The 13353-nt window shown below is 30.7% G+C and overlaps 1 protein-coding gene across 8 annotated transcripts in view; it reads left to right on the top strand.

Annotated features, from left to right (window-relative positions):
* Positions 1-13353, top strand: part of FAM214A (family with sequence similarity 214 member A) — a 117276-nt gene that overhangs the window by 44605 nt on the left and 59318 nt on the right. For 2 of the 8 annotated variants that reach the window (XM_031955223.1, XM_031955228.1), the window contains exon 1: positions 805-4412. The exons of the other annotated variants lie outside the window; for them this stretch is intronic. In XM_031955223.1, the coding sequence (XP_031811083.1) occupies positions 4373-4412 (40 nt within the window). In that variant the 5' untranslated portion in view covers positions 805-4372. Of the gene's footprint in view, positions 1-804; positions 4413-13353 lie in introns of those variants that run through there. 8 annotated transcript variants of the gene reach the window in all.

Here is a 13353-nt window from a genome sequence, read left to right as displayed (position 1 = left end):
CAGATTCTTCATAGTTCAGAACATTAGAAAGTCAAGCCTCAGGTGCATTCATGAATTTAGTTTGATGAAATAATTTTGATTTGGTGCTGGAGTTTACAATACATTTTTTGTGCATAATAAACATGGAATGAAAAGGTTTCTTGGTTCATTTTAGTTATTTTAATAACTGAAATATGACTGTACACATTTAAATCCATTAAAATATGTATAAGAATGTGCTTTCTTTATTAGCAGAGTGGTTGACCTATATATCTATAGATATAGATATAGATAGATATAGACATGGTGGCAAATAACTTTGAATTCAGAATTGAATTTGTCTACCAGTATTATTCTTACAGTAGCATATGGGAAACACCAGAAAAACATCAAAAGTGAATAATATTAGTGGAAAAATCAATTCTGTTATTCTTCAAAACTGAAGCAATGCATTAAAAATAGTCTTTCATTAAATCAAATTGATTAGATAGTCATAAAATAAAACATAGGATTACACATAAAGCACTATAAAAGATCTAGAAGCCATTTAACTCAACTTCCTCATTTTTTAAATAGCTTTTTAGTTACAAGATACATGCATGGGTAATGCATTGACAGTTGCAGAACCTTTTGTTCCAATTTTTCTCCTCTTTCCCCTCATCCCAGATGGCAGGTAGACCAATACATGTTAAATGTTAAAATATATGTTAAATACAATATATGTATGCATATTCATACAGTTATTTTGCTGCACACGAAGAATTGGACTTTGAAATAATGTACAGTTAACCTGTGAAGGAAATAAAAAATGCAGGCGGACAAAAACAGAGGGATTGGAAATGCTACAACAAACAAAGAGAAAAAAAACCACAAAGTATATTCTATTCCCTTAATTAAAATGGTGCAAAATAATGAGACTGATAGTTTATGTACCACTTCTACAATTTTACTGTATGCTAGAAGCAAGAACTATGTTTTAAATTTAACAAAGCACTGCCAGTGTAGTCCTTTGTATTTAACCTAAATGTAATGAAGATTGAGTCCTGTGTTAATGATTGAATCATGTTGTTATTGCTTTGTTCTGTGTAGTCCTGGGTTATCACTTTAAAATTCTCATACAGAATTTTTCAAATGATTTTCCTCTTTATTTTGGAAGTCAAAAGTTAGTGTCAGAAACCAGAAAGATGGAGTAGATTGGATCTGTGATTAAATTGGTATAGGGATCTCTTGAGTGAGGAAACTTTATGTATAAAAACAGTTTTAGTAGCTTTCCAGAAACTTCTTAGAGAGTTAATTTCTTGTAGCACTAAGAGGTTAAACAATTTACCTAGAGTTCCAAAGCTCAAATCTTATGGGTTCTGAAGTTTGTTCTTTCATCAACTAGAAAAGCTAACACTCAAGACTCAATTATTCATGGTAATAGAATATTTAGTTAAATATTAAACTTAAATTGTGTGTAATTTGTATTTATTGATTTTAATTTAAATTTTATTTCCTAATTATGTTTTAATGTGTTACAATGATTTGTATTTCCAGAATTAAAAAATGTTGGGAGACAATTTGAGATTATTCTTAGAGAAGACAATGAGAATTAGAAGGGATGCCAGCCTGGGACTTATGACATTCATTGCAGATGATTCAAAATGAGAATAATGATAAACAGTACAAAAACCTTAACTTCCTGAGATATTTTAAAGATTGTTCATTACATCTGTGAAATAGATGATCTTGGTTTTTTAATTAATACTATAGTTTATCCTTGCCTTTTTTTTCCATTGAGATGGAAAGTATGTGACTAGTTACAGAAATTTAAATTCAATTTACATCTAAGATTGTTAGAAAACTATAAGATGGTTAAAACTCCAATAAAGCTACTGGTTGTATTTTCTATTATTTGCATTTAATTATAATTCTGGTATGACAATTAATTTTATTATTCATAGTAAACATAATAGTATAGTGAAATATAGTGGGCATATGTAGTATAAAATAATTTCATAAAACTCTCAAAGGTGGAAAGCATCTTAGAACTAACTGCAGATGGCTTGTAAAACTCCACTGTAGTTGAAATCATATTAAAATGTAATTGGGAGATGTTTAACAAGCTAAATAAAAATGCTATACGATATATCTAATGTTAATTTGAGGTTTTCTAAGTCAGTATGAAGCTTATACTTAATCAGTTTCTATTTGATTTTGGCACTAGTGTTTTCCAGACTAGTTTCAATAAATGCTTTGGGACTTGAAACATATTAATAGAATCAATAAATGTTGACTTTACACATAAGGAATATCATAGAATAAAATAAGGTCAAGGAAATGCTGAAACAAAAGATAAATTTTATTATGGGTTGGTTTATTCTTAGTATGTGTTAGCATTCTTAAATATAATATTCTCATACTTAATGCATTAGAAGGCATATACTGTTAGTATTGCTATTCTCCCAGAACTATTATTCACACTGTTCAATATACCAGTGTTCTTTGGAATATGATGGAGGTGGGGGAGATGCAGAGAGGCTCTGCTTTATTCCATCCTTTCACATTTATTACTAGCTTATAACCACTATAATTGTTTAACATATTATGTTGTTTGAGAGTGTCTGGAAATTACCATAGCATAACCTAAATTTATTCTCCTTGGGATGTAGTTTCCATGTGAAGTCCTATCTTATATCAGGGAAGCATTTTTCCTCCATTTTAAAATTTTAATAACATATGTGCAGGCAAATCTTTCATATCAAAAAGGGATCTCAAAGTAATTTCATATATTAAGAAAGGAAAGGTCAAAAATTGAAGATTCAATCACAAAACTTTTTTTTCCTTTTCCTCCTCTTTTCTTCTTGAGGTATCAGGTTGAAATAAAGAGCTGGACTGGACTAGCATGGACTGGGTAGAATGTGCCGAATTAAAGAAAACATTTGTGAATGCAAAACTACGCCTGACATTTTAACTGTGTCATCAACATACAGATGTTTCCCCAACATTAGACAAATGTATTCATCATGAATACCTCTTCTAACTTCTCTTTTGAAATTAGATGTGTTTTCCTTCTGGCTGCACAAAGCCCCAGGATGCTTTCAAATTCAAAATATATTTTCCCTCAGTTGTGGATGTCATGAAAAATATAATTTACATTGAGATGTGAGTGAGCTTAATCTTCCCAGTAACTTGCATGTTAAAAAAAAAAAAAGTAGTGTTTATTCTAAATGACTGTCTAATTGTAGAATGTTAGGTGAAGATCTTTTTTTAATTGTGTGTTCTTTGTGGCTAGGTGTCCACTCCTACTCTTTCCCCCAGCAATCCTAACTTTTTTTTTAATACCTGGCCTGCCAAGGCATAAATCAGCATACAGTTAAATAGCATCACTTCTCTTTTCTTTCCTCCTTCTAGCTCTTTCTACAAGGCCCTTTGGGGTAAAAACAGAATCATCTCTTGGGGAGATGGTATGAGTTAAATTTCCTAAACCCTGGTCTCAGACTGTTCAGTCTCTCAATAGAGGCCCTCTTTTATAATATGTTGTATGATTTTTAATAAAAAGGAATGAAACATTCATTTATAGTGAAGCTTTAAATTTTTTTTTAAAGACAAATCAAACTAGATGACTGAAGATGAGGAATAAGTACTTTTAAATAGAATTAACTATCTTTCCAATTTAAAATGTCTTTTTCCTCTTGTTTTTTAGTCCTGAAGTTTAGATGCAAGGATTTTTAAAAATGTAAGTGGTTGTGCTTATCTGGAAATAAATAAGTTTCTTTTAAAAATAACAGCTAGTACTCAGTTTGTTGGAAACTTAGTTTAGGGGATAATGTTAGTTGTTGTTCTCTTCTTCATATTTTAAAGAGTTTTACTTTATAAGTCATATGTTGCTTGAAATAGGAAGTAGCAAATTGCTTCTCCCCACTACCTTTGTTCTGGCTAAAGTTTTATGCAAAACATTGTTTGAAACAAGAGTTTCTTTTTTTCTCCTGAAAACAACTGAAGGTACTGTTTTTAATGGTGCATACCATCATAATTTGTAGTTGTTGTTCTGCTGTTCTTTTCCTTTTAAGTTACCCAAACACAGCTGAGTTCACAAGAGGAGAAAAGAAAACTTGATAGTGTTGGCCAAATAGACAGGAAACTGTAGTGGACCTAGTGAGCAGTGAAGGGTTTGAGCACGCCCTTCATCCAATCAGCTGTGAGAGCTGTTGCTATGTGCACTCTTACTCTGCTGCCTTTGTGAAAAATATCTTGCACTGAGAGAGGGAGAGTGGAAGAGAGAGAGAAACCGAATAAGCACCCAAAGCGGAGCATTTTGTTTTAACCACTGCAGACATCTGGATCTCTCAGATACTGACAGAATAGCTTATTTAAAGCCAGGAGGCAACTTATTTAACACAAGAATTCCAGTATGGTTTACTGTGGAAACAAAGGACTTCTTCACCCAGAAGGTGTGTAATGGAGTGATTTTAACTGCTTTATTTTTATCCTAATTTTTGTTTTATCTAACTGTTGTGGTGGTTGTTTCACGGACATTAATGAATAAAGACGTATCTGAATTACCTTATAGAAAGAAATAATAAACTTAGGGAATTTCATCATTTTCAAAGCCTTTTAGCAGAATATATAAAGACTTAATTAAAATGCAGATTTGAACAATGTGAATAGGGAAGGAAAGAACCGTATAGATTGGTATGTATTTAAACGAAACAATGTGAAAGAAATACAAGAAAATATTATGAGGGAAGAGAGAAGGTAAAAGCTTTAATCATTGGTTTTAGAAAATCTATTTTGTTTGAAGAAAGTAATTTAAGATAAATTAGATTTTTCTTTAGCTTTCATTGGTTTTGAATTTCACAATTATGGTTCAAAGTTAGCTTATAGAGATTTTTAGGGATGCTGTTTCCTGTTCTTTATAATGAATTTTATAGATTTTTATCTCTTTATTATAAATCTTTTAATATTATAGCCAATGAACAGTTCAGATAAAAGATTAATATTTCTAAACTAAATTTAAAGAAGTAGTCTTTTAAATGTTTACTTAGTTGTATTTAGATTTAGATAGAAATGTAAAATAGACATATGCAATTATCATATAAATATACCTTTTAAATACTTCCTTTAGGAATAAAATGGGGGAGGATAATCCTAAAGTAAGAGTTGGGGAACAGAAATACCAAAAAAAATTGTTACATGTGTTAGGGATAGTTGGGAATTTTAAAATTTTAATTTTAAAGTTTAATAAAATTAAAAGTAGACCTCATGTTTTTGATAATTGACTTTGAATTTCTTCTATATTTGATTTGAGTCAGAAAAGTCAAATGCTGTTATTTTTAATAATTTGAAAAGGGTTTATGTTAATAGGATCCACAAATAGTTTTTTTATGAAGATTATAGTGTAATTAAGATTTTTGGGAAGTATTCAAACTAAGGGGTGAAGGCCACAAATTGCCATCATATATCCTGGAACCAACTACTGGAGCAATCAAGTACAAGAAATTGTTTTGTGATAGCTTTTAAAATTCATTCAAACAAATTCATCTATTAAAGCAATTCATTACTAAAGATCTAAGTTCCCCAGCCCAGTCCCATATTTGGAGCTGGAAACTACTCCAAAGACAATAATTTTTTTTTTAAATTTTTACCAGGGAAGAAACTGAGGCCTAAAGAGGTAAAATTACTTGTCCAAGCATACATAGGCATAGGAAATAGCAAATACAGATTTGAATCCATGGCCAGATTGATCCCTCTTACCGCACTGAAATAAACATTTCCATTGTCCAAGTTGATCTCTGTGTGCACCTACTGTTTATTAGCATTGGCCCACTTAATATGTGACTTTTAGACAAATCATTTCATTCTTCAGTTCCTTTCTAGCTTGTAAACTATCCATTGCTAAGCTCTTTAATTGATGTCTGTGTAAATGATATTTTTTTAATTGACGTCAATTTTTTTGTGTCTCTTAAAGGAAACAGAGGTTCGAAAACCAATCCAAGTTAGCCAAGATTGTGAAGTTGCCCAATATACAGAAAAAAAGGATATTAATAGTATTTTTAATTGCCTGGAAGGCAATTGCCTGTTTTTCTTTTCATTTTTTGACACAACCAAAGATGTATAACCTCCATTTTTTTTCCTAAATAGAAAAAGAACTGTAAATAAAACAATATTTTTTATTTATAAATGGCATCCAAAAAAGTGCTCATTATATAAATATAAAAATATATTCTATATACATCTTATTTCACAGGCTTTAGCTTACACATAACCCTCCAATTTTATTTTTTCATTTAAATATTGTTCAAATAAATTATTGTAAGATTATTAAATAGTTTGACATTATGAGATCTTGAGACTTGAGCAGTCCATCATATCTTTACTTTTGTCAGTTTGAGATGCGAACCATCTTTTGAACAGAAGGAAATATCAGCTTTTTAGTTGAACAAAAAAGCTGTTTTTCTTAACCTCTAGTGATTTCCATAGTGTCAGACAGAAAAAAAAAAGAAAGCACTAAATGTTCAAAATAATTATGGAAGGAAAAAAACCAAATGTAATAAATAGCTTTTGAATCAGGTAGAATTTTGTTTGATCGTTCTTATTTTTAGAGGTATCAGTCGCAACCATATCATATTTTTAGTATTTTTTCATCTTAATGAAATTTTTCCAGCTGAAATTTAAACTGAATTGAACAAAACTTTCCCAGTCTTTGCTTTTATGAGTATTTTGATTTGATGTGATTATTTCTAAATATAAAACAATTTTTTCATATGCTACAGAAGATGGAGAATGTAAAGCAGGAAAGAAAGTCAAAAAGACTCTTTATTTCATAAAGGCTTTGCAGCCATGCTGCAAAAGGGATGTGCTTGGGAGAGTCCTAGACTGTATTCCTGCACCAAAAGGCTGAAGATGCTGTGTATTCAACAACATTTAAAAGTACTTTATTATATCAAGTCCTCCAAATATTCTATTTATTTTTTAACCAGTCAAATGTAGAAATAGTGCTATTGTCATTTATAGTGCCTTGAAATTTAGATCTAAAATGATGAATAGCAGTGTTAATAAGATTATTATTTCCTAACTGGCTTCAGTTTTTTTTTTTTTTGTTTGTTTGTGTGTTTGCTTGTTTTTGTATTTGTAAACAGAAACATTAAGATTCTAAAAAAGAGATTTTATCTTTACCAATTGGTTCAGATGTAGGAAGTACTATAGATAATATTACATAAACATCTTTTGAGAAGTTATTTTGGGGAAGTGAAGGCCAGGTTATAAAATACTAATGTTACATATTTCATACATAAATATTTAAAAAATAATTTAAAATTATTTTTTTCATTTTTGGAGACGGAAGAAAAGTCCTTAAGAGTAAAGGAGTTTTGTTTCTGACAATGTTCTACTCCTAGTTTTTTGTACCTTTTTTTTTTTCTGCTCTTCATATCTTGTTTTTCCTATTTGATTGTTTCCTTAAACTGTTGGTTGAGGTAGTATTTATCATATGATTATGATAAGGTGGAAAGAACCTCATCATTCTATAATCCCCTCATTTTATAGATTTGGAAACTGAGGTCCAGAGAGGTGAAGTCTGAAGTAAAAGCAGTAAAAAAAAAAAAAAACCAGACCTAGAATATTCTGATTTCAAATCTACTGTCCTTTTGTACCACTCTGTTTTACCCTAATGCTTATAAATCTTTCTCCCTACATACCTGTCTATCTGTGTATAAGTGCTTTAAACAGAACACTCCATTAATTTTTTTCCTCTTGTACAGATTGCTTTTACTTATTTATATTCTTTGTCTTAAAGGAATCGTCTTTAAGAAAATCTGTTCAAAGGAAAACTTCCTACTTTGAAAACATTTTTTTTACTTTTTCCTTTGTTTTTTTTTGTTTTTTTAATCCCTATCAGGGAAAAAAAATGTCCCAAAATAATTTATTTTTCTTAATAAGAGCTTGCTCAACTTATTTTCTGATCATCACATATAATCCTGTCTATTACACAAAACCATTAAGAAAAATTTCTTTTCTATGTAGTTTCTTACAGTATTTATTATCTGTGGATCATTTTGGTTTTGATCCTCAGAGTAACTTTTATTGTGGAAATGCTTTTCTTTGCTAGAAATTGGTTTCAACATTTCCCAATAGGATAGAAAACTGTAATCAAAGACTAGCTTATAACTAAATGCTAAGTACAACATATAAAATTTTATAAATGATAGTTCCTTATTTAACTAGGAATAATTTTCTAGTTTTGCAGGTTTTTCTTTACTGCTAAGATTAAATAGATTATTTTGCCACAGAACCTTGGACTAGTAAAAATGTTCTTTGTTTTTTTTTGTATATTACTTAAATATGCTAATGTAGCTAAACGTGGTCTTAATGTTTATATTTTAGTTTGGGCAAATTTAAATTCTTAATTATTCAATTTAAAAGTATATTTTACTTCTCTTTTGGCTCTCGAGGTTGTAAGGAGAAAGTCAAGAGTCAGGAGAAGGTAGGTTTCTTCCAACACCAAAACTTTAGTCTTTCATCTCTTCCCAGAACCATTTGAATAAACAGAGCAGAATATAAACTTGTTTTTATTCCAATGGAATTAGTGGATACCAGTACTTATTTCTGTTCTAAATTGTTAATGTATTTAATTTATAATGGCAAAACTATTATGATATTGTAGATTTACAAACAAACCTTGCAGTTAAAGTTGTTAGACGTCATTTATGTAGGGTGAAAAGAAGAGGAAGGTAGAGTAAAAGGCTGGGTATTAATATGTGGGTGCCTTAGAATATGGAATGTAAGTGCTGAAAGCAATCTTAGAGATCTAGTTGAACACCATTTTACAAATTGGAGCCCCAAGGGTTAAGTAAGTAATGAAATGAATTAGAACTTCCTGGCAGCAAGACCTCATTGGATATTAGATAGTTATGAATTTGTAATATCCCAAGTCCCCACAGTATCAAGGCTTTTTTTCTTTAGCCTTGTAGGTTATTCCTAAAGTAGAGTTGAAAAAGTCAATGGTAGGCTAATAAAAATAACCAGAAATTAGCAAGGCAGGAGCAACATCGAAAGAAGGGGTTCAATGAACTGAGGGATGATTGGCAATACCTTGTTGAAATTACCGAATTTTAAAGTCAAAATTATAAGAGGAAAATATGTGAAGTCACTGCATGGGTGATGAGTAGAATAACAGAGAAGTTAAGGCTCACGTCATCAAAAACAAACACAAGGCACATTCAGAAATGAGACAATGGGAGAGGTACAAGAACAGGAGATTGTAACTAAAAGGAGAAAGGGGGACGAAATGAAACAAGTAAAGAAGAAAAGCAAAGAAAAAAAGGTCAAGTTAGATAATCAGGCAGACATTTGTCTTGCATGGGTTTATAAACAGTTTATGGCAGTTGGCTTTTGTGTAAATGGAGCTAGAACTGACTGGCAGGTATACGTTAGGATTCTGTAGGAAATGGCCCCCAGGAGTTACTTAATGGAACTCTTCATTAAGAATAACCCAGATAGTGGTATGTCAAGGGTGAATTTGGTATGATTGCCCACAGTAATGACCTGCTAGCTTCTTGGAGAGTAGATCATAGAAATCTATATCTTCTTTTAAAATATTATTAGTGAGTAATAATCTAGATAAGTTATTACCAACAACAGCAAGCTTAATGCCAAAATTGCCTTGTCAGCTTAATATAATGTTAAATTCTGGATCCCTAAACTTTAAAGGAAAAAGGGGGGAAAAATTTAAATAACTCTTTAATCAGATGATCTCTAAGGTTCCTACCAGCTTTCAGTCCTGTGATGTCTTATAAATAAGAAAAGTTATAGATTCTTTTGAAATCTGAGTCTACTTTAAGAGACATAGAATTTAAACACAAGTATATATTTATGTAGCTAGCTACATAAATTTAACATTTAGTAATCTTTTTCTGTAAAGTTGTATTTTTTATTTGTTTTGGATAGGGTTCTATTAATAACAAACACGTGGTTTTTCTTGGAAAAAATATTTTTGAGCAAAAAGTCATTGTCTAAAGATTAGTTTCGGCTTATAATGGATCAAGAAGAACAATAAATCTGAGAATTTTGCAGAATATTGTATTTAGCAACGACCTTCCTTTCTCTCCTAACCTCCAAATTTAATTCTGCCATTCTGCCATACTTTGTTATACCAAAGATTGAAAAATACACCAAAGACCTTAAAAATTATCAAGAAATTATAGTATAAAAGGCAGTATTATACTTAGGCTAAAGTTTAATTTAATTTGGAATATTAAAAGAACAGTGTATAAAAATTGGTAATAAAATAAAAGAAGATTCAAGGTCTGGAGTGCAAGTGAAATATTTAATGTATTTTTATAACGTTTTGTGTGCTCTGAGAAACTGCCAGAAAGAAAGAAGGATAACAGACATTTTATAAGGCATCTCCTTTGTGCCAGGTTATCATAGTAAGCATTTTATAAATATTATCTCATTTGATCTTCACAAATACCTTCACTTTACCTTTGGTAAATGCTGTCATTGTCACCATTTCACAGAAGAAACAGAGAGGTAAAGTGATTTGCTCAAAGTCACTGAGTGGGGATTTAAACTCAAGTATTTCTGTGTCTAGGGCTATCATTCAATCTGCTATGCCAGCCAGTTACCTTGAATTTCTCGATTATGCAAATGAAATTTTGTATGACAGATTCTTCTCAGAGATAGCTACCATCTACTTTTATGACTATGTGCAAGATAATCTATAAGCACAGTGTCCATGCTAAGATGCTAAAGATATTTGATTCTGCATCCCTGGTATACAGCTTAGTATTGAAGTGGTCTTGGTAGATTGTGGTATGTAGTGGACACTCAGAATTTGCTATATCAATAGACCAACTGGATAGAGAGAACAGAGACATTTATCCAAATGAACTAAGTCCAAATTCTTTTTGGAGAGCCAAATTAAACTAACAAAATTTCTTCCCTTCAAAAGTTTGAACTGTGATTTCATTAATTCAGAGTACTCCCTTATAGTCATAATTTTTACACCTTCACATTTTAATTAAATAGTTGTAATGAGTTAAACTGCACCCTATTTAGTGCCTAAAATGGGGGTGTTGAGCCTTTCTGTACACACTTCAGTTCTGCAGTTCTGTCGAAGCTGTCAAAGTTTTACTCTGCTACTTACTATAGCTTTTGAACTCTCAGGGTCACTCTCTTTCCATGAGAAGGAATGAAAGTAACACTTTAGTGGAAGGTATAAATCTCTTTCCTTACTTTAAAAAAATGCCCTTTCCTTCTTTTTTTGATTTAGAGTTTTCAACATTTTTGAAAATGGGGAACTAATCTTTGTAATTAGGCCTAAAGAGGATGGAGTAGAAACAGACATGTATATTTAAATTGAAGGGACCCTTAAGTAGTAACACTGCAACTCTATTTGAAGAAAAATGTTAAGACTAAATTAAGTCATATTTGAGAATAATTATGGAAAGTTATTATATGAAGTTTCTGAACTTGGAATCAATGAGAAACAGAACATGCAAAATTCTGAGGACTAGGTTCCTGTTTTTTGTCAAAATAGAATGTCTTGATTGTGAAGCCAAATCTTAAAATTGTAGTTTGATAGATAGCAGGGTTTATGCCTTATGTGAAATACTTCCTTAACTGCAAATTCCCAAATCCTTTGAAAATATATTAGGAAGGATATTGCCAGAAAGGACAGTGGAAGCTGAAGAATTGTTTCCGGGTAGAATTTTCAGATGTAAAAGTGAGTAATAAGTTATGCATGATGGTCTACTTAGTTCACAGGGAAATGGCAAAATAAAACTGGATTAGTACTGCCTATAAGGTAGGAAAGGATTTATTTTTTTATTATTAGCTACATATTAACTAGAATTGTAAGGAGTTAAAATGGAAGTTACATGAAGACAAAATGCCAGTCATCCTTAGGATTTCTAATATAAGACTATACTAAGTGGTCAAAGAGAAGGAAAATTATTATTAATCATGTCTGTCCTATGATGGGATGTAATTCTTTAGTAGTCAAAAAAAAGAGATAATGTAACCATAAGGAAAGGAAAACTTTGTTGTTTTTTTTGTTTGTTTATTTATTTTAGCAGCAGTGGTATTCTTACTGAAATGTGTCTTGAAATTTCAGGCTGATGACCTAAAATGTCTGGATTCTATCTAGTTTTTCTTTATTTTGATTTTGTTATTTTCTACACTACTATGTTTAGTTTCATGAGACCTGATGAAATACAGAAACTAAAATGAATCAACTTATGTATAAATTGTCTTCAGCTATGGTGCCTTAGGACTCCTTCCCAAATCACTTAGACTAGATAATGATATTAGGAAAACCACAAATTGCACAATAATCAGTATTTTGGGAAGATTATTTTAGAATTAAAATAGAAAATTTAATTTAGCCCTCCTTTTAAAATATCAACCAAGAATTAAGCACTAGAAATACAAATACAAAGAATGAAATAATCCTAGGGAGGCAACAATGACATATTAAAAATGTGTGAATTACTTATATATCAGAATTGCCTCAATGTCTCCCCTGGGCAGATAGCATTCCATTTTATGCTATAAACACTCATCAAACAGGTGTTTAGACTGTTAAGTTCTTTATAACATTTGTAATGAAAAGACTGTCTCCATACTTTTTCATTGTTTAAAAATGTTTCTTTTGCCTATTTCTTTTGGGAAATTGATAACAGAGGATATTAAAAAAAAATATTCAAAGCCATCTTATTGGTATAAAGGGAAAAGAGAATATATTTTACTTTAAAAAAAAAAAACTGCTTACAAACCTGAACATAAATTGGGAAGTTTATAACATGGACACTGTACCAAAGCACTATTTCTTATTTTTCCTGGTTTGTATTTAAATGGCTAACTCTAGAATTTGACTCTTTACTTTTCAGCTTACCACAGATGTAAAGGAAAACAGAAAAAGCATTACTTAAATTCCAATAAGGCATAAAAGGCATTAACACTTTTATTAGGTAAGAAAGAAAAACATACTGTATGTTTTGTCACTTATCTAGAAACCAACTAGAGATTACAACAGAAAATATAAATACAATGGAACAATCAAAGACTTAATGAAAAACTTTTTTTAAGATCTAGATTATTGTTTTAAGGGGTTTTTGAAGTATATAGTCTTGATTCATTAGTAAAATGTTCGTAAATCTGATCAGGCAATAAATCAAGCATTTATTAATTGCCTTTTGTATGCTAGAATCTTATGCTTGGTGATTGGGATACAAAGCCAAAAGTGAAAACAGTCCTAGCCCTTAAGAAACTTTCATTCTATTGGGGAGACAATGTATACAATTATTTATAGAAAAAATACAATATAATTCTTTGAGAGGGGTGGGATCACTAGCTAGAGGGGAATTAGGAAAAACAGGGGCTGGCATTTGA

Source organism: Sarcophilus harrisii, chromosome 2, assembly GCF_902635505.1.
Source record: "Sarcophilus harrisii chromosome 2, mSarHar1.11, whole genome shotgun sequence".
In the NCBI taxonomy this organism is placed as follows: domain Eukaryota; kingdom Metazoa; phylum Chordata; class Mammalia; order Dasyuromorphia; family Dasyuridae; genus Sarcophilus; species Sarcophilus harrisii.
This window is presented reverse-complemented; position numbering and strand designations above follow the sequence as displayed.